The following is a 23,430-nucleotide window of genomic DNA, read 5'->3' on the forward strand; positions in this document are numbered from 1 at the left end:
GAAATTTGTCTTTAGCCAGCGGGTAGTTTATTGCTGGAACAAACTTCCATCTGTTGTTGTGGAAGGTGACAACTTAAATAAATTCAAGGAAAAAGTGGACAAACTTTCAGAGAGAATGGATGGGCGAAATAGGAAGGTTTTTTTTTTTTTTTTGGCTGATGCTGTATAAACTTGCTTTCTTGCATCATATGCTTCTGCTAATGGTAATATTCTTTTGCTATGATAAGCTATATTACAAAATGAATTTTGCACCAAAAATAAAAATGTGGGACTGCAGGTGGAATGAAGAAATGTATAACACTAAAATGCTGCATGTTCAACTCTTGCTTAGCACATATTTTTATCTAGACTTGAAGCTCTTTTATATTTAAATGTAATATTAATAATTAAAATACCTAACAAAACTAATTTTCTATAATATGAATTGCAGTAAGTTTAAATGAAAAGATTATCACCACTTAAATCATAATTCAGTGCAATTACACTCTGATATTTAAAGTATGTGAATTGCATTTAATGATTTATATCAAAAAATGGAAACAGTTTTCATGCTAAGCTTCTTTCAATATTAATCTTGACCTTTCTTTCATTGTATATAAATTACAAATATGGACGGCTGGCTATTATTATTATTATTTTTTTTAGTTATCGTACTATGTAGTTCCAGCCACCAGCTTTCCTGGCAACCCCACAACCTATTTACAATGCTTGTACCACCGAACAATGTTGATGTACAATTAACTCAGATTCTATCATAGAGAGTCAATTCATTTTCAATAAAATGATGGTAGACGGTAGACTGAGGGTAGGATAGAATCTGCAACTAATGATAGGCCTAAAAAGAACAAACTTTAATGCTAGTAAAAAATCCTTGGCAATTCACTAACTCTCAAATAAGATGTTTATTTGAGATTCATATAATTTATTAGTATAATTCCTTTTGCACTTATCCACTAACAGCCAAGTTTCTGATTCAATTAAAAAATTTTGAGGCCTGAAACAAGCTCTGCATTAGCTATGGATATGAAGTTTTCATTACAAGTTTTAATGGATTCTTTGCAAACAGAAAAATCAAATAATTAAGTAATCAAATAAACATACTTATATGGCAAGTTTGTGGTATTTTCAAGGTTATCTAGCCATAAAACAAAGTTCCTATCAATACTGAATACTATATAGTATAAATAAAATCACAACTATAGAACACAATATATAATTCAAAATGTCACCTTACTTGAATAATGGAGTAGTTTTTTTGCAATTGGCTTTCCTCTTTCTTTTTTATTTTTAGTTAGCAACTTTTTGAATAATGCAGGAGTACCCAAAATGCTATACCTCTACCGAATATTTTTTCCCAGCAAATATTAAGGATTTCTTTAATTCATCTAATAAATCTTAAAGTCCAAAAATCTTAAATCCAAATTTCTTACTAAAGTCCAAAAATTCCTCCATGAGCTACTTCAGAGCTGAGCTGTTTGAAACTATCTTCCATTAGCTCCTTCAATGCTCCTTGAAATTACTCTATCAGCTCCTTCAATGCTCCTTGAAATTACCCTCCATTGGCTCTTTCAATGCTAAACTCCTGACTTACATATTGAACAGAAGGGTACACTAACAAGTTATAAATACGACTAAAACAATTCACTGTGCAAAAAATAATTTGAAAAAACAAAATCCAAATTCATACAGTGTCATACATTAAGGAATTGAACAAAACTGAAAAGAACTCTGTTTCAATCTAACAATCTTTTATTGTCAACTTTTGTTGCTCCTACAACAAACTATAATGTATTTTGCACTGCAAGTATTCTTTAGTATGAAATCATAATTTAACTTAGTGTGTAATATTAAGTTAAATTATTACAGCCTTCAGGGTGAGGTCATAATGTATACAATTATATAGAACTGAAAATCTTATTAAATTATTTTTTATACAATGTAATGTTTCTTAGCCATACCAAATTCCAGGCTTCTTCAATTGGATGAGATAGCATTACAATGCAAATGCTGTATAAAAATGATAATTTTCTCCTCTGCTTGCTTCTAACAAATTTGCCTAGCTATTACATGCTTGGGATAATCTCAGTCTCTATCTTTGCTGACATAAGAACAGCCTTTGCAACATCCAAATGCTAGATTTTACACCAAATTGCTATATTTCTTTTGAATAGATATCAACCCAGTAAAATTTTAAAATTGGTCTAAATATCACTGATTCTATTAGTGGTACTGCTAATCAATTTATAAAAGACTAACAAACTGCTCATTGCACAACTAATTTTCTTAATAATTAGTTGTTCAATGAGCAGTTTTTCAGACCAAGCCTATACCAACTTGCTAAACCAAGCTTATACAAGTTTGTTTCTGTAAAAAACTTTACTTTTGCTTCAAATAGACTGATCCAATTAGTCAATGACCCATTCTTACTTACACAATTCGCTCTACTTTATATTACAAAAAAACATTCATTTTCTAATGGATATACTTTCTACAAATACTATATTTCAATAAATACAGTTTCTCTAAGTGGCAGCTACAATCTTACCACTTGCATCTTAACTTGTCAGACCAAGTGCAAGAAGCAATCAACTCTCATATCACCCTCATCGTTTTTCCAAGATAAGTATTACTTATTTTTTTTTTGCAACTCATAGTATTAGTATTGTAACCTGGGAGATCAAAGCTAAGTACAAGGATTAACCTTCTTTTCATGTGGCTACACATTAACATGTTAATTGCATGCTGATGCACATGTGCATCATGGAATTTTTATTCCACTTGGACAAAAAACTGACTTTAAGAACTATTTTCTTCCAATTGACAGAAGAAAAATCAGATACTTCTGTCAAGTAACCAACAATGGATGACTAATTCAGCCATAGTGAGAAAAAAGCCTAAAAATGTCTCTGCCTCCCAATCCTGATTGATTCTGCACATAATTTTTGGAATTTGGTTTATAAAGGTAACTGGTAAAGCTAGCACCAAAGGGGTTAAATAGTAAATAAACAAGTCCATTATCTTTACGTATACTCATTCCAAAGTAATGTCCTTTTTTTTTTTTTTTTTTTTTTTTTTTTTTTTTTTTTAACTGTATAGATACATCTTTGCAGCCTCTTGTTATTCAAATGACATTGTCTTCCCATGGTAGTGTTGCTGTGGTAGTTATCAAACATGGCCACCTATGTGAACATCCATCAGAAGCAGTACGCTGTTATTAAATTCTTGGTGTGTGTGAGAAGGAAACTATCAACATACAGAAGGTGTATGGAAATAATACTAGTGGCGCTGCAAAAAAACTGAAACTGAAATGCCAAACAGAGCTGTCCCACAGTCCTTCCAATCATGTCCAGAGAGTGTCACCATATTATATTTCAATGAAAATGAAATGTTTACAAGAGAAGTTAGTCTATTTTTAATAATTTTAATACTATGTATAAGTATAGTGCGAAAGCATCAATAATACATAGCCAAATTTGAATGAACAGAATATTAGCAAAGCGCCACCGTTTTAAGTTATTATATCTCATATTGTGAATACCTTCACAACGAGTTGCCATGATATTGCACTACTTCGAATAAGTAACGCTTCACCTGAGGAGAAGACTAATGTTACTTATTCTCAGATGGATACCACCACCCAGATGGCACCGTTTCAGGACTATTTGGCCCTTCTTCGGTGGGTAGGTAGGTACCCGAGTGATGCAATGATGGCAAAACAGTAATGAAGTATAACTCCACAATATGAGAGATGCCTGATGGTGTATGATGTATTTAGACTATAAAGCATTTAGGGCGTAAGCCTCAAGCTATGGAAAAGTCTAGACTATGTATAAATATAGTGCGAAAGCATCAATAATACATAGCCAAATCTGAATGAACAGAATATTAACAAAGCGGCATCGTTTTAAGTTATATCTCATATTGTGGAGTTATACTTCATAACTGTTTTGCCATCATTGCATCACTCGGGTACCTACCCACCCACCGAAGAAGGGCCAAATAGCCCTGAAACGGTGCCGTCTGGGTGGTGGTATCCATCTGAGAATAAGTAACATTAGTCTTCTCCTCAGGTGAAGCGTTACTTATTCGAAGTAGTGCAATATCATGGCAACTCGTTGTGAAGGTATTCACAATATGAGATATAACTTAAAACGATGCCGCTTTGCTAATATTCTGTTCATTCAGATTTGTCTATGTATTATTGATGCTTTCGCACTATACTTATACATAGTCTAGACTTTTCCATAGCTTGAGGCTTATGCCCTAAATGCTTTATAGACTATTATTTTAATACTTTAGTATAACACATTTATTAAACACAGTATTAAAATTTAGATACAAATTCCTGACAGTATTAATCATTATCACTACCATGTAAGCATTGTATGAACAATATATAATTCATTCTTTGCCAATTACATCAAACACTCCAACAGCAGCTACTGAAAGATTCTAATTTTATTGTAGGTAGATGACTTTCATCAACCAGTGAAATACCACCACTTTGCTTATTGGAGGCTTGAAGTGGTGAAACCCATGTTTAGTCTCTACAGCAAAGTTTCCGGCACCCCCCTCCCCTCCCCTCACCCATACTTCTCCAACCCATGCACGGTACTAAGTACTATAGGTTTTGTTACCTTTCATGTTTGGGGTTTTCATAAAAAAAAAAAAAAAAAACTGGAGGTGTACAAGGAAGTCCAATTCTAATAATCAAAAAACTGGTGATGTGACACTATAGGCACTAATAGACAGTACCCACCTGTTGCTTGCATGCAATCTAAATACTTATAATCACTTCCACTGCAATCATTTTAAGCTCTAGTTTATAGTTTATGGGGCCAAAAGTAGATGACAGTGAAGAGAAGTTGTCTTTTAAGGGTTCGAAAGGTGATACCTTTGTACACGAGGTTACTAATAATATCAGGACTTAACAAATACAGTGCAATGTTGGGAAAAAAGTCACAATCCTGCACAATTCTGCAATCCTGCTCAAACATGATGGGAGGGAGTATATGTTCAAAGCCTTGTTAATCACTTCAGCCCAGAAGAGACTGTGCAAGGTTCATGAGGCAGAATTTTTCCCAGCACGGCCTGCGCTTGTTAACAACAGAGAAATTGTTTTTACAGGGATGGGATACACCTAAATAGAAGAGGTGCAAGAATATTCACTGATGCTATTAAGGCAGAGTTAGGTGTGTCAAGAAACTGAAAGCTTGGGGGGAATACACAGACTAATAGATTAACGGCAAAGGTTTATTTACTTATGTAAACAGTAAAAGGAATGGGATGAATCAAATTGGTCCACTCAATACTGTTGGTTTGACTGTTGACGATCCTGCTCAGGATGTTGACAAACTGAATGAGTATTCTACATCCACACAAAAGGAATTCTTTAGGGAAGGGGAATAAGAGAAGTTTATCAAGCTCTAACAGGGAGCTAAATGACTTTGTAATAACAAAGAGGAAAGTGGAAAAGAAATTGTTGAAGTTAAACATAAGAAAGGCACCTGGAGTGGCTGGGATATACCCAGTTATATTAGGGGAAGCAGCGAAGGAATTAAGAAAACTCCTAGCCATAATTATGAGAGCATCCTTGGATTCAGGGGAGGTCCCCATGGACTGGAGATAACCTCAACCCCTGTAATTTGAATTTATGACCCCTAGTTTTGGTATTCTTTATAACAGGGGATTTCGTGTGTTGTTGTGGCGGACCCCACGGTTACTCCCATTAGCTGCTATTGTACATCTTGTGAAGAAGCTTGCGCCAAAGCCGGCCATTTGTATGTAGTGTGTTGAGTTTGTAAGTGTAATGATGTGTTCTGTTATTGGCCAGCACCACTCTTAGCAGGTGAAAAGTAGCAACACCTGGTCACCGCATCCCATCCCCACCAAATGGAAGTGGCCAGGATCTACTAACATCTTGCTGTACCCACCTGAGACGAAGTCCCAAGAAGGCAAGGTATTCTTTATAACAGTGAGAATTCCACCTTCAATCATTTTACTAATCCCCCTCAGAGCCTTATAAACCTCAAATAGGTCACCATTGAGGTACCTGGTTGCCAAACTCTGTAGCCCACATTATCGGAGTCTTTCCTCATATGGTCGTCTTTCGGCTGATCTCACCATTCAAGTTGCTTGTCTTTAGGCCCTTTCAAGAAGCTCAATGTTTTTTTTCAGATGAGGTCTCCGTACTTGAACACAGTATTCCAAATGTGGTCTTACAAAACCCTTATTCAGTGGGATTAAGACCTCTTCATCTCTTCAGCATAACATTCGATAAATCATCAATAGGACACTATGGGCTTTCCTGGATGCTGTCTACACTGTTCAGATAATTTCATATCTGCCCGTACTGTAACTCCCAGATCCTTTTCCTCCTGTACTAAATATATAATTCATATTTGTGAGTCGTTATTCCCCAAGTGAAAGACCTTGCATTTAGCAGCATTAAAACATGGCTGCCACTTCTTTGACTATCTCTGAAGTCTGTTTAAGTCATCACGAAGAGGCACTGATCATTAACAACTCTGCCAATCTTTACATTATCCTCAAATTTTGACATCATGCCTTCTATCCGTCTGTCAATGTCATTTATGAAAATGAGAAACAACAGTGGTCCAAGAACTGATCCTTGAGGGACCCCAATCTTGATGTTACACCAATCTGAAGAATATCCATTAATCACAACCTTCATCACATCTTAGAATTTTTCAGTAATCCCAATGTGCTCAAGCTTATACAGTAACCTTTAAGGAGGGACCAAGCCAAATGCTTTGCTAAAATCCAAATAAACTATGTTGAAATTGTTCCTTAAATCCAGTTCATGAATAACTGTATCAAAATAGCCTACTAAGTTAATTAAACATGATTTTCCCTTAAAAAAGCCATGTTGTGTATCCTTCAGAATGCCGTATCTATATAAATGTCCCTTGATTACAATCTTAATTACTGCCACTAACATTTTTCGCACCACAGAAGTCAGACAAACCAGCCTCTAGTTAATTAGTCTTAGAACTGCTTATACAATGAAGTCTGGATGGTCTGGATGGCCAAATCCTCTGCTTGCACCTTCACGATGGTGGGACTGTTAGTAATCCTGGGTATAACCTCCATGCACAAGTACATGGTGGGTGACCACCCAGGTGTGAACCAATGCAAGCAGGGGTCGAGGTGTGGCGCCCACACCACATGGAGGAACGCCGCCCCTCTATGTTACCAGGCAGTACTCGGTGGTAGATGACTCTCATAAACTGGTGAAATACCACCACTTTGCTTATTGGAGGCTTGAAGTGGTGGAACCCATGTTTAGTCTCTACAGCTAAGTTCCGGTCAACCCTTCCCCATCTCTTCCATCATGCAGAATGATTGATGACTTTTGAGGTTATGATGAACGTCGCGGCGAGAGCAAATATTCCTTACATTTCAAGGGTACAGCTCTAAAACAGTGTTCGCAGGCCGGCCGCTAGTTAGTACACCGGACCGAACCTATTGGTAACTCTCTAGGAGGCTTCCGGATCAGCTAGTGTATAACCTTGCTACCTCTACTCTGCCAGATAGAGACTGGAAGGAGTCCGAGTAGTGTGTATGTGGGGAGCATTGTCGAGGCCACGTTATGTCAAGGATCTGGGTATATTCTTACCACGTGTACGCCATATCCAAAAATTTCACTACTTCATACAGCATGTCCCACCCACTTTTTCTTACTATTAAATACACTATGAATTGTCAAACTAATAGAGCAAGCTTATCTGCGAAAAGATCTAAACCTCCAAAGCACTTCCTAATTCATTTCACAAATATACGTGGTCTCAATTCTAATCACAACGATGTCCATTTCCACTTGCAGTCTGCCAAACCCCATGTATTTTTTCTGACAGAATCTCAGTTATCGGTTGATTCAACTACTGCTCATCTCAGATGCCCAAATTATTCGCTGTATGATTCCTTTCGCCTCAAAGGTGGTACTTGTGCATATGTCCATTCTGATATTCCCTGTCAGAGACTTGGCAATTTGGAATCTCCTCTCTTTGATCTTCTCTGGCTTAAAATCTCTCTACCTCATTGTGTGAAATTTATCTGTTGTCTCTACTGTTCTCCCAACTCCACTAATCACTTGGAGCTCTTTGACTTCCTCTCTCTTTGTAACTTGACTTTCTCCAATCCAACTTTCCTAACAGTGAGGTAATTTTTCTTGGTGATTTTAACGTTCACAACTCCAGCTGGCTTCCGTTTTCTAGTCACACCGATCGACAGGAATGGAATCCTTTATCCCACACTCCACTTTAAAATCTCGTCCTTTATCTAAACCTTGGTTTTCCAATAAATGTGTTAAGCCTGTTCAAGAGAAGAAGGTTGCATATCGTAATTGGCTTGTTTCTAATTCTTCAGTTTCATTTTCTGCCTACACCAAAGCTCGCAACAATTGTAAAGCAGTTATTAATCAGTCCAAACTAGAGTTTGAACAGGCTAAGAGTAGAAAACTTGCTTCTTGCCCTAATGGTAGCCGAGCATTCTGGTCTCTTGCCAAAGCTATTGGCCGCAACTTTTGCCCATCTCTGCTCCCACCTCTGTCCGAACCAGATGGTTCTGTTGCCACTTCAGCCAAGGATAAAGCTGACCTGCTAGCATCCCATTTTTATTCCAGCTCATGTATTAATGATCTTGGTAAAACACCTCCCACCATTCCCAACATCCTCCATTCAATGCCTCCTGTGGTCTTTTGTCAATAGGATATCAGAAGGATTTTGATCAATCTTGATGCTAAGAAAGCTCCAGGTCCTGATGGTATTTCTCCACTTGTTCTCGAAACCTGTGCTCCTGAACTTACCCCTATTCTTTGCCACCTTTTTTCACTTTCTTATTCCAAAGGTGTTTTTCCTTCTGCTTGGAAATTTGCTCATATCCAGCCAGTTCCTAAAAAGGGTGACAAATCCCTCCCATCCAATTATTGGTCCCATTGCAATTACTTCTACTCTTTCTAAAGTAATGGAGAAATCAATTAACCGCCAACTCTTAAACTACCTAGAAACATTCCATCTGATCAACGATTGCCAGTATGGATACCATCAGTGTCGATCCACTGGTGATATTCTGGCTTATGTTACCATTTATGGACTAATTCAATGGAAAAGTTCGGTGAAACACAAGTAGTTGCTTTTGACATCTCAAAGGCTTTTGATCGTGTTTGGCATAAAGGTCTTCTAAACAAGCTTCCATCTTATGGTTTGCCAACTGTTTTTAGTAATTGGTTATCCAGTTTTCTCTCTGATCGCTCACGGAGGGTGATGGTAGATGGCTCTCTGTCTTCTAACTTCTCCACTAATGCCGGTGTCCCCCAAGGTTTAGTTCTTTCCCCACTCTTTTCCTTTTGTAATTAATGACCTTCTTCCATTGACTGGAAATCCTATCCATAGTTTTGACGATGATAGCACATTGCACTGCACTTTCCATTTGGAGAAACTGTGTCCTGCTCAATCAGCTTCAACTTCTCGAAAATCTGCTACCAATTCCTTAAATGCCAATCTTCAGGTAATTCTTCAGTGGGGCAAAGACAACTTAGTTGATTTCAACCTTTCTAAAACTCAGTCTTGTCTTATATCTCGCAAAAAGGATTCTTCTGTTCCTATGCTTATCTTTAGGGACACTCCAATTTCTAGGCAAAATGACATATCTCTTTTGGGGATTACTCTGACTTCTAATCTCTCTTGGCACAAGCACATTACAAATATTGCTTCTTCTGCATCTAAAAAACTTGGTTTTCTCTTTCGCTCTCGGTGTTACTTTTCTTCTAAACAGCTGCTCACACTGTATAAATCGCAAATCCGCCCTGCCATGGAATATTGTTCCCACATCTGGGGTGGTGCCCCCAAAACCTCTCTCAGTCTTCTTGATTCTATTCAGAAGAGGGCAGTTCGGTTAATTAATGATTCATCTCTAACAGAGTCTCTACACTCGCTTTCTCATAGACGTACTGTTTCTGCTGCATGCCTCTTCTACAGATACTTCCATGGGCACTGTTCTTCTGAATTGGCTTCTATAATTCCCGCTCTCTCTTTCAAAACAGTCTGAACACGTGCCGCCACCAGCCAACATCCATTTACTGTCCAACTTCAAACCCACAGAACCAACTTTTCATCTTCCTCATTTATTCATTCAACTGCCGTTTTCTGGAACAACCTTCCTTCATATGTATTTCCTGAAAATTAAAATCTACAGAAGTTGAAGTCCAATGTCAACAAATATCTTCTTTCGTCTTCTCAACCTCCAACCCAAGCACGGTACTAAGTACTATAGGTTCTAATACCTCTCGTGTTTGGGGTTCTCATAAAAAAAAAAAATATATTCTATTATATTATAAATCAACAGGGATTACCTTTATTTTAGATATAGGAAGCTTCTTTTCCAACTCTCCTAGTCTAACTCGCTAATAATTCTTGAGGATGGCGATATCAATTTTGTAAGGCAGGTGGAACATCTTCCCCACTGTCAGAACCGTAGTGTTCAGACCGTGCAGTCTCAACAATGAGCGCTCATGACTGCTGTCTACAAACACCATACTTCTGGCAGCATGGAAACCATTACTTGGATTGGCATAAAATTAGATTTTGGAGGTCTAAACTGTTTAATAAATATGGACCTATTATTTATTTCGGTGCTTTAGCTGGACTTTAGAGTTTAATTTAGGGATCTAATAAAATTGGATATGGGGGGATTGTTCTCTACATTCCTTAAGTTGGACTAGAACTTTTCGGGCATCATGTTCACAGGAACGGGCAACTCACAATTAATCCGAAACTTTTGTCTTATGTTGTAGTGTTTGTTCTTCAAGCATGCGTATAAGTGAGCAATCGTCGGACAATAGGAATGGCCTACGGATATTGATTGAAGTTTTGTGTAGTTTTATCTCTAAGGTTTCTGCAATTAGTAGTTTGTGATAGTTGTGTTGAATATTTATAATTTTTGTGCCATTAAAGCTGAATGAATGTCGTTCATTTATTGCGTGGAACAAAAGTTCCGATGCATTTGAACGACCTGCCCGCACAGAAGCTTTGTGTTGTTTTGCTCGAAGCTGTGCCACTTCCATGGTAGATCCTACATAGACAGCGCTGCAATTTTTGCATGGGATGCTGTATACGAGGTCATGCCGTGATTGGAATGTGGTGTTTGAAGGTCAATTACTGAAGAATGTGTATAATTTGTTCATGGGTTTTGCTATGATTTTCATGTTGGTTCCCTTGCATATTTTATTAAGTTTATTGTACCAGTACTCGACATATGGAATTGTGACAAAATGTATTTTGGTCTTGTCAGATTTTTTTGCAATGTTTGTTGCGAGGTTGTTGTTATTTATTTTATCACGGGCTATTGTTTTGACTTTATTTATATAGGTTAGCGGGTAACCCCTATTTGAGAAACTTGTAGTTAATTCATTTATTTCAGTGGTTAGAGAAATTTGGATTGAAGAATATTTAAAGGCGTTAAGAAATTGGTTCAGCATGACCAATTTTTTGTATGGTTGGGGATGATAACTGTGGAAATGCAAAAGCATCCCCTTATTAGTGAGTTTTCTATATATGCTGAAATTTAGTTTTTGTCCTAAAGAATATTGTTTATGGTCAAATGTTTGACCATAAACAACATTTGACCATACACAATATTCTTCAGGTTTTTAATAACATCCATCAGAGATTAAAATTTGAATTAGAAATAGAAGCAGAAACCCACTCCATAAACTTCCTTAATTTTACCATACACAGGGTTTGAAGTTGGACAGTAAATGGATGTTGGCTGGTGGCGGCACTTGTTCAGACTGTTTTGAAAGAGCGAGCGGGAATTATAGAAGCCAATTCAGAAGAACAGTGCCCATGGAAGTATCTGTAGAAGAGGCATGCAGCAGAAACAGTACGTCTATGAGAAAGCGAGTGGAGAGTCTCTGTTAGAGATGAATCATTAATTAACCGAACTGCCCTCTTCTGAATGGAATCAAGAAGCCTGAGAGAGGTTTTGGGGGCACCACCCCAGTTGTGGGAACAATATTCCATGGCAGGGCGGATTTGCGATTTATACAGTGTGAGCAGCTGTTTGGAAGAAAAGTAACGCCGAGAGCGAAAGAGAAAACCAAGTTTGTTAGATGCAGAAGAAGCAATATTTGTAATGTGCTTGTGCCAAGAGAGATGAGAAGTCAGAGTAATCCCCAAAAGAGATATATCATTTTGCCTAGAAATTGGAGTGTCCCTAAAGATAAGCATAGGAGCAGAAGAATCCTTTTTGCAAGATATAAGACAAGACTGAGTTTTAGAAGGGTTGAAATCAACTAAGTTGTCTTTGCCCCACTGGAGAATTACCTGAAGATCGGCATTTAAGGAATTGGTAGCAGATTTTCGAGAAGTTGAAGCTGATTGAGCAGGACAAGGTTTCTCAAAGTGGAATGCAATGTGCTATCATCGTCAAAACTATGGATAGGATTTCCAGTCAATGGAAGAAGGTCATTAATATACAAAAGGAAAAGAGTGGGGAAAGAACTAAACCTTGGGGGACACCGGCATTAGTGGAGAAGTTAGAAGACAGAGAGCCATCTACCATCACCCTGAGTGAGTGATCAGAGAGAAAACTGGATAACCAATTACTAAAAACAGTTGGCAAACCATAAGATGGAAGCTTGCTTAGAAGACCTTTATGCTAAACACAATCAAAAGCCTTTGAGATGTCAAAAGCAACTACTTGTGTTTCACCGAACTTTTCCATCGAATTAGTCCATAAATGGGTAACATAAGCCAGAATATCACCAGTGGATCGACACTGACGGTATCCATACTGGCAATCGTTGATCAGATGGAATGTTTCTAGGTAGTTTAAGAGTTGGCGGTTAATTGATTTCTCCATTAATTTAGAAAGAGTAGAAGTAATTGCAATGGGACCAATAATTGGATGGGAGGGATTTGTCACCCTTTTTAGGAACTGGCTGGATATGAGCAAATTTCCAAGCAGAAGGAAAAACACCTTTGGAATAAGAAAGTGAAAAAAGGTGGCAAAGAATAGGGATAAGTTCAGGAGTACAGGTTTCGAGAACAAGTGGAGAAATACCATCGGGACCTGGAGCTTTCTTAGCATCAAGATTCGTCAAAATCTTTCTGACATCCTTTTGACGGAAGACCACAGGAGGCATTGAATGGAGGGTGTTGGGAATGGTGGGAGGTGTTTTACCAAGATTATTAATACATGAGCTGGAATAAAAATGGGATGCTAGCAGGTCAGCTTTATCCTTGGCTGAAGTGGCAACAGAACCATCTGGTTTGGACAGAGGTGGGAGCAGAGATGGGCAAAAGTTGCAGCCAATAGCTTTGGCAAGAGACCAGAATGCTCGGCTACCATTAGGGCAAGAAGCAAGTTTTCTACTCTTAGCCTGTTCAAACTCTAGTTTGGACTGATTAATAACTGCTTTACAATTGTTGCGAGCTTTGGTGTAGGCAGAAAATGAAACTGAAGAATTAGAAACAAGCGAATTACGATATGCAACATTCTTCTCTTGAACAGGCTTAACACATTTATTGGAAAACCAAGGTTTAGATAAAGGACGAGATTTTAAAGTGGAGTGTGGGATAAAGGATTCCATTCCTGCAAAAATAATTTCACTGACATGATCTGAGCAAACATTGACATCAGAAGTTTTGAAACATTAATCCGACCAAGGAAAAGAAGAAAAGAAGTCTTGCAGGTCATCCCATTTTGCATTCTTGTAATGCCAAACAACACGAGGTTGGGAACAGCCATGAGATAAAGTTTCCATTGGAGAAGAGACAATCATCAAGTTGTGATCTGAAGTGCCTAAAGGACCTCTCACTTAGATCGTGTACTTAAAAGGGTTATTTGTGAGAAAAAGATCAAGCGTATTGGCTGTATGATTAGGATTGTCCGGTATTCTTGTAGGTAAATGAACAATCTGTGCTAGGTTCATTAGTAATTGCAAAAGCCTCAGTATCTCGACCTGCTGGGTCGGTGTGACTAGAAAACGGAAGCCAGCTGGAGTTGTGAACATTAAAATCACCAAGAAAAATTACCTCACTGTTAGGAAAGTTGGACTGGAGAAAGTCAAGTTGCAAAGAGAGGAAGTCAAAGAGCTCCAAGTGATTAGTGGAGTTGGGAGAACGGTAGAGACAACAGATGAATTTCATACAATGAGGTAGAGAGATTTTAAGCCAGAGAAGATCAAAGAGAGGAGATTCCAAATTGCCAAGTCTCTGACAGGGAATATCAGAACGGACATATGCACATGTACCACCTTTGAGGCGAAAGGAATAATACAGCGAATAATTTGGGCATCTGAGATGAGCAGTAGTTGAATCAACCGATAACTGAGATTCTGTCAGAAAAAGTACATGGGGTTTGGCAGACTGCAAGTGGAAATGGACATCTTTGAGATTAGAATTGTGACCACGTATATTTGTGAAATGAATTAGGAAGTGCTTTGGAGGTTTAGATATTTTCGCAGATAAGCTTGCTCTATTAGTTTGACAATTCATGGTGTATTCAATAGTAAGGAAAAGTGGGTGGGACATGCTGTATGAAGTAATAAAATATTTGGATATGGTGTACATGTGGTAAGAATATACCCAGATCCTTGACATAACATCATAGGAATTGACATAGGAATTATCGAGCATTTAATAGCTCTCGATTATCAAATTTATAAAATACTTATGTATTTTATTATGACTATTACGTAATAAAATTCTTTGTGTCTTGATCTAATCGATTTTAATTACACTGTGAGTTTTTCCTGCTATGAAAGTTGTTTTTATGCATCTTTCTAATTCTCGGCATTGCCTCATTTAGGGCTGTAGCACGTGCAATATCACATGGTCTTTCATTTCGCTCAAAGCATTTCACAATTTCATATTTTTTCTTTATTGACAGAGGCAGATTGGCCATAAGCCTTACCAGGGAAACCCCGGTGGGCCAGAGGCCGGTGTGATTTTGGCCATAAACCATAGAATGAGGCCACTACAAATTTTCCCGGGTAAGAATTTTTGACCCAGTCCGCCTCTGTTTATCGATATTGCTTTTCTTTTTCTCTCTGAATCTGCAGTGTCTTCACCAGGATACTTCCTTTTCACACCTTTTAAGTATTTTACTCATTTTTAGGGAATAAAGCACAATTACAAAACGAGGAGGCATGCTTGATACACATAAACAAAGCTGCACATGTGTGTAGCAACTGAATAAACAACACCGTAAAGGCAGAGATACACTATTAACACCTCACACTTTACTAAAGCACATTTCTGGGGATTAACTACCATAAAATAATAAAAACAATTTCCAGTGGAATCTGCTATAAACTGGTAGTAAACTCGATCTAATTGCATTTGCGATAATACCGATAGCTGAAATTATGTGGGTTTTTATCTTATTACGGTGAAATGTGTTTCCCCTTCACTGATATAAAAAAACATAAATACATTTTCAGAATCTTCTCTTCATTCCTATCGTGTTGCGTTCAATTGGAGTGATTCCATGTTCGATTGCCATTTCTTGTAAACACAAAGGCGAATCATGCATAAGCGAATATTGGTTTGTGTTATATACGATATTGTTCCCCTATTTATAAATCATGTATGATCGAATTTGTGTAGTGTAAACACGTGTTATACGAAGATTGACTGTATTTGGATTTTAGAAAGCTTTTGATACTCTTGCACATGGAAGACTGCTGTATAAATTGGAGTGGTATGGCATTAAGGGGAAGTTACTGCAATGGATAAAGGGATGGTTGAGTGGGAGACGGCAGAGAATGGTAATAAATGGACACTGCTCTATGTGGGCTAATGTTATTAGCGGAGTTTTGGCTTTAGCCATTGGGGTAGTTGATTGGTGGAACAGATTTCCATCTTTTGTTGTGGAAGTTGATAGCCTAAATAAATTCAAGGGTGAGCTGGACAGGCATTTGGAATGAATGGAGGGGTGAAATGGGAGGGTTTTTTTTTTTTTGGCTGATGCTGCATAAGGTTGCTTTCTTGCATCATATGCCTCTACTAATGCTAATGCTAATATACTGCTACTCTCATTTTCCCTTTCCCAGTGCTTATGCCACACCAAACAGACTCAACATTGCACTGTCCACCAGTGTCAACTGGATGCACTTCCTTAGATTTTGTGTTTCTTAACTAACAGCATAACCTCTCCTCCCTGTCTATCCTTTCTGTACACATTGTACTCCCCAAATTCCAATTCTGCACTGCTTATATCTGTGTGACACCAAGTCTCTGATATTCCAACAATATCTGCCTTTGATGTCGTGATCAGCACTTCAAATTCATCAAATTTATTTATTATACTTCTAGCATTGGCATACATGCACCTGTTCTTACTCTTAGTTACTCTAACACAGCCCATGTATTTACTTGTTCCATGATGACTTCCAGCAGCTCCTCTAGAAGTCCCCAGGAACTAGGCTGCTGCTCATTACAATAGAAGCAGTGCAAGAATCACTTTCGCCTCTGCCTGTGGATACCGTTTATCTTTTAGTCTGTGAATCCACCCCCCACTCTAGCAATTTTTCGACCCACCTAACACTGCCTCGATAGCATCAGCAAATATTCTTGCACCCTTTCTATTTAAGTGTATCCCATCCCTGTAGAAGCAGTCTCTCCTATTAGCAAGCACAGACCACGCTGAAAAAAAATTCTACCCTGTGAGCCCTGGGCCGAATTGATTGGCAAGGCTCTCATCATATACTCCCTCCTATCATGTCTGGGCAGAATTGCAGACACTTTCAAATTTAACCCTAACTAGCAACTTTTTTCCAGCATTGACCTGTACTTGTTAAGTAAATCTGCAGATCTCTTACTGTTAAGGTCATTAGTTCCAACGTGTACAACAATATCATCTTTTGTGCCCTTAAAAGATGATATCTGCCCTACAACATCATCAACTTTTGCCCCTGGCAGACATAGCTTGGTCCTGTTCCACTTATCCTTTTTGCATAATATATTCCCCATCTCCCTGACAATAATCACCAACAATAACTAGTTCCTGTGGGACCAGCACATTCTGCCTTGGAGATTGCCTGACACACATGAATGAGCTCTGTCGTTGAGTTGGGCAGCTGAGAGCTTGATGGGCCTCTCATATTAATTTCTTCGAGGACATTTACCCTACACCTCAAACTCTCATAGATGCCTATCAGAACTGAGTTGGTACCTAATTTCTTCACAGTCTCTGCACCTAAAACACACAAAGACATCCTCCTTGGCTAGATCATGTCCTGTTCTAGATAGGTCTGTAAACATTTAACATTTCGCACATTGTTTTAGACTGTGATGCATTAGAGAATTGCCCCTTTGGTTCTCCCGCGAGCCACAGCACTTTGGCTATTCTGTGAACGCTGCTTTTTTGAAATAACGTTAGGTCATGTCAACAAACTATGCAATGAAAAAACAGTATAACATTATGATTCACACAATATTATTTGGATTAAAAATATTTAATTTAAAATTGTGAAAAGTGAATTTCTCTAAAATTATTTTTCCATAAATATTAAAAGTTTACCATCATAAAGCATTGGCATTCTGTTTCTATAATAAACCAGTGCTGGAAGCTTATTTAATCCAAAATCTACTGATAAACTTTCATCAATGACTTTTACAAATGCGATGCCATTTTGATCAGCTTCATCATCAATTTCTTCTAGATCACGTAATACACTACTAGATTCTTCGCAACCATGTTTGTCTGTAAATACAAATAAATTACATTACACATGTATCTGGAAATAATCTCTAATGCCATTGTAATACAATTAAATATCATGCATTGACTATAATTGAGGTGCGGATATTTATTACAAACAAAGTACATATGCGAGCGAAACTTTGACTAAAGTGCATATTTTCCATATTATGCATTGTTAATTAGTAAAGTAGTAAATTATAGTCATAAATCAATTGTAAGACTATGAAAATCAAATTGTCAGCCATAGCATGCAAATTAATGATGAAAATTGAAATGAAATGACTTAGTAATGAAAATCAAAAGGACATGAAGTAGTAATTTGAAGCTACAATTAAACAAATGATTAACAGATTAACATTGCTACTTCATATCCTTTTTGAAATGTATAGGAAGTGCATGGGATATAATGTACTCAAGTCAAATGAATACTAAAAAGAAAGGGAGGAATGCACTGCCTTAGATTTTATGTGCTTCTTAACTAAGAGCATAAACCCCCCATTTCCTATCTTCTCTATCCTTTCTGTACACATTGTTCTTCCCATATTCAAATTCTGCATCCCTTATATCTGACATCATATAAAAAACATTATGGGAATCATACTGTCTCGAAACTTGATGCTAGATTGCATAATTATTATTAGTAGTAGTGGTGGTGGTGGTGGTGGTGTGGCATATGATGCACGAAAGCAAGCTTATAAAGTGTCTGCCAAAAAAAGCATACAAAAAAAAAAAAAAAAGCCTCCATCACCTGTAAGCCTCCATCATTCGTGAGCCACAACCTGCAGCCCTTTGAACATGTAACTGTGGCTCTAACTTTCAGCTCACATGAAACATAATTTGAAATGGAATTAGTTAAAAATCAAGGACATGGTGGAGTGCAGGACTAAAATGCCTTAAAACTGAAATTGAGGATTTTGAGAGGCAAAAGGCTGCCCGTGCAATTCTACACAAATGGACAGCGCAGCGATAGATGAGTTGAAAATGCAAGACCAAATTATGTTTGACGTGTGGATTAGCTTATCAGACAAGTATATAAATTTCAAAATTTGTGTTTAGACTTCTCTCAGTTTTTGGTTTGACGTATTTCTGCGGGCAAATATTTTCGAACATTAACTATTTTAAAAATAAATCAAGAAACCGTCTGAACAATGCGAGACTCTCAACATGTTTAAAGATGAAAATTATGGCATACTCGCCTGATGTTGAGAGAATAGCTCAAGAAGTTCAGCAGCAAAATCCAAGTTAATTTGTACCTGATTGGATGTTTATGTTTTTTCAGTATTAATAAATGATATTTGAAAATATATATTTTTATAATATATATATACACAAAATATATATATTACAAATTATGTAATATATATAGTTTTAATAAAACACCTTCCCACTCTTTCTTAAAAAACGCTCCCCCCCCCCTCCTTTAGCTGAGCTGAGCTGTGGCTCTTCGGATTCTCTTTTTTTTTTAAATTAGATGAAAAATGGCTCTTCACTCAAAAAAGGTTGCCGACCCCTGCTCTACAATAATTTGTCTAGTTCTTGAAGTTCCTTTTGAATAATCAACTACCCACTGGCTAAGGGAAACCTCCACACATCTATCCTGAAACAATCCGTCCTCGATTTGAATTTATGCCCCTCGTTGTGTAGTCTGAGCAAGAAGAAGAATGACATCAGTATCGAACTTGCTCAATCCACTCAAAGCCTTAAACACCTTAATCAGATTACCTCACAGGTGCCTAGTCTGTAGATGCTGCAATTTGCAGAACTGAAGACTTTCTTGGTAAAACCACCCAATCTTTTGTTCCCTTCACCAATCTAATTTTCCTTCTCTGCAGCTGTTCCAACAGATCTACATCCTTCCTCAAATGAAGCAATTATCCTATTATGATTAGGCCTCCAAAGCCTATCTGCAGTAATTATCCCTGCATACCATTGATAGAACCTCATGGGCTGTTGTGGGAACCTGTCTGCATTGCTCAGAGAACTTTGTGTCTGACAATTACTCCCAGATCATTTTCATTTTCCACCACCCTGAGTGTAGTACCAACACAGCTGGTATATTAATCTGGGATTACCGCTACCCATATGTACCTTGCATTTGTCAATGTTAAACTTCAACTGCCTTTTCTCAGCCTATCTGCCAATATTTTTTAGATCATGTTGCAATGGCTTACCTTGATTACTGTCATTAACCACCCTGCCAACCTTTGTATAATCTGCAAACTTAGACATTAAGCCTGATATACCTTCATCAATATCATTAATAGATACAGAAAACAACAATGGGCCCAGCACTGAACCCTGGGGGATTCCACTAATAACATTATTCAAAAAAGGGTAGTAGCCATTAATAACCACTCTGTCTTCTCCCACTCAACTATCCCTTTATCCAGAAGGATCAAACAAAAAAAAAAAAAAAAAAAAGTCTTTATTTGCTGCTCAATTGAGAAAAAGTATAAGCATATAAGTAGTGCTAGACATGATGCTTTAGCACTAACTTATATGCTAGTTAACTTCCATGTAACCTGAGACTATTGCCCTAAATGTATTATGTAATCTAAATTACTGAACACCAATATGCATCTCTCATATTGTGAAGTTATAAACTGAATGAACAGAATTCGTGGGATACCTGGTTCCTGAGCAATGCGACACTGTCACCCCTCTCACTAGTGGACGAACCCATCGCTTGGCAGGTATATACGTACACTGCATCACTGCATTCACACAGATGGCAATTTGATGTCAGTATGAATAAACGTCGCGAGTTAACCGACTTTGAAAGAGGGATGACAGTGGGTGCACGACGCATGGGTCACTCTATTGCAGAGTTAGTACAGAAATCGCACTATCCCCCGTTCAACAGTATCAAGAGTATCGAGAATATGCCATTTCTGGAATAACATCTCATTGTGGACAACGCTGTAGGCGTAGAAAGGTGGTGGATGAACGTAGCTGTCGACATCTGTCTTGCATTGTTTAAGCCAACCTGAGAGTGACAGTGGCACAAATCACAGCCGACTTCAATGAGTGAGGAGCCAGAAACATCTCCACCAAGACCATCGGGTGATCATTAGCTACGATAGGTTATGGGAGCCATCAACCCACCACAGTCCCATTGCTAACATCACAACAAATGACTCTATGCCTCAACTGGGCGAAAGAACACCTGCACTGAACCTTTGATGATTGGAGCAGGTCTCCCGGCCGAACGAGTCCTGTTTCAAGCAAACAGGAGGGTGTATATCCGCCAGAAACCGCATAAAGCTATGCACCCGTCATGTCAACAAGGAATTGTTCAGGCAGGTGGACAGTCAGTAATGGTCTGGGGCATGTTCAACTGGCATGTCCAGGTTACACACGTCTGAACGGTCCAGGTTACACATGTCCAACCTTGCAGACCATCTCCATCCCTTCATGGTCATCGTGCACCCACAGGGCAATGGACTTTTCCAGCAGGATAATGCGCCTCGCCACAGAGCAGCAGTGACTAGAACATGGTTCTAGTCATTGCTGAGCATTCCACAGATTTTACTACCATGGAATGGACTCCCCGTTCACCGGACATGAACCCTGCATCTTTTGAGATGCTGTGGAAAGGTCCATTTGAGCTTTGGATCCTTCACCCAGGGATGCAATGGAATTATGGACAGCGGTGCAGTAAGCATGGATGGAAATACCTGTGGAATGCTTTCATGAACTAGTGGACTCAATGCCTTATCTGTAACTGCACTTATCTAGGAGAAAGGTGGGCCTATTCATTACTAGGTAAGTATCCCATGATTTCTCTCCACTCAGTGTACTTCACAACTGGGTTGCAACACTAGGGTACCTGCACACCTACTGATGAGGAGACAAAAGCTCTGAAATGATGCCATCTGGATGGTGGTATCCGCCAAGAATAAGTAACAGTAGTCTTCTCCACTGGTGAAGCGCTACTTATTCGAGGTAGTGAAATATCATGGTAAAGGGTTGTGAATGTATTCACAATATGAGATATATTTAAATGCCATTTTCAACTACTCAGCAGTCGGTTACGTATAGATATGAGGTTTATGGTAAAGTGCCCCCCCGCATTTCGCCTCCGGGACATTTTGCCCCCAGTAGATAATGAGTAGGCTACAGAAATGTAAATACTGTACAGTCAACTCTCGATAACTCGAATTTTTATTGAAGTCCCAGCCCCTTTAGTGGAGATTCCATGTTAAACTCTCTCGACTCAAACTGAACTTCCAATAACTTTAACTTTTCAAAACAAATTTTCAAAATGATTTGTGTACAAATTGTCACATAGCTTTTAAACTAATTTCTCCCCTTTTGTATGTCTTCAGGGTTCTCTTTCCATTGTGAAAGGATTAACTGGAACTGTTAATCCTTTCACAATGGAAAGAATACATACTCGACCACGAGGGCGATAGTCACGTGGTTAGTGAAGGACATGGGGGAGGGAACAGTGACTAATCTTATAGGAGTCTTTTCAGTAACAAGTGAATCTTGTTCTGATTTGTCTAAATTCAAACAAAAGTTCCTGCATCTGGCTCTCCTCACATTTCGTGGCGCAGTCGACAGTGCGCATTTGCTGTTTTCGCCGTGTCCACAGAGAAGTAAGATACAGAGTGGTCTCTTGCTCAATTCAAAAATGTTCCACCTGCAAATGGCGTGTTTGGACAGAGGGTTTTGGAAGGCCCAGTTGTGAAAGTCGTAACTAAACATAACCATGCAGCTCAAGCTGCAAGGTCAGAAGCATTGCAATTGATTGGTCAAATACGGCAACATGGACCAACCACGAACGAAGGGCCACAGCAAATTGTTGCATCAGTTATTGCAGAGGCTCATACCGATGTCACGGCATTACTTCGTAAAAAGGATTCACTTAAACGAACCATTCGTCATGTTCGATACACTAATGGTACTCCTGCTTTACCGAGCAATCTCCAGGACCTAGTAATTCCACAAAATTATCAAGAAATTATTATCGATGGCAACGTACAACAGTTTTTAATTATATTATAAATCAACAGGGATTACCTTTATTTTAGATATAGGAAGCTTCTTTTCCAACTCTCCTAGTCCAACTCGCTAATAATTCTTGAGGATGGCGATATCAATGATTAATTGTGAGTTGCTCTATTCCTGTGAACATGACACCTGAAAAGTTCTAGTCCGACTTAAGTAATGTAGAGAATAATCCCCCCCCCCCATATCCAATTTTATTAGACCCCTAAATTTAACTCTAAAGTCCAGCTACAGGACCAAAAGAAATAATCGGTCCATATTTATTAAACAGTTTAGACCTTCAAAAATCTAATTTTATGCCAATCCATGTAATGGTTTCCTTGTTGCCAGAGGTATGGTGTTTGAAGACAGAAGTCTTGAGTGCTCATCGGTGAGTCCGCACGGTCTGAACACTATGGTTCTGACAGTGGAGAAGATGTCCCACCTGTTTTGCAAAATTGAAATCGCCATCCTCAAGAATTATTAGCGAGTTAGACTAGAAGAGTTGGAAAAGAAGCTTCCTATATCTAAAATAAAGGTAATCCCTTTGATTTATAATATAATATAATATAATATAGGAATTATCGAGCACTTAATAGCTCTCAATTATCAAATCTATTAAACAGTTTTTAATGTACAAATTTTTGTACGATTCTCAGGACGAACTGCTCCCGGGTCGCATGCTTATTTTTTCCACTAGTAACAATC

The 23,430-nt window shown here is 38.2% G+C and overlaps 1 protein-coding gene across 1 annotated transcript in view; it reads right to left on the reverse strand.

Moving 5' to 3' along the window:
• LOC150091328 (uncharacterized) overlaps positions 1–23,430 on the reverse strand; it is a 693,262-nt gene that overhangs the window by 583,453 nt on the left and 86,379 nt on the right. Inside the window, exon 4 of the mRNA XM_090375165.1 lies at positions 17,548–17,730. Within this exon, the coding sequence (XP_090231291.1) occupies positions 17,548–17,730 (183 nt within the window). The remainder of the gene's footprint in view (positions 1–17,547; positions 17,731–23,430) is intronic.

The sequence above is a fragment of the Mastigoproctus giganteus genome, chromosome 1, assembly GCF_048544385.1.
Source record: "Mastigoproctus giganteus isolate SK-2022 chromosome 1, ASM4854438v1, whole genome shotgun sequence".
NCBI lineage: Eukaryota > Metazoa > Arthropoda > Arachnida > Uropygi > Thelyphonidae > Mastigoproctus > Mastigoproctus giganteus.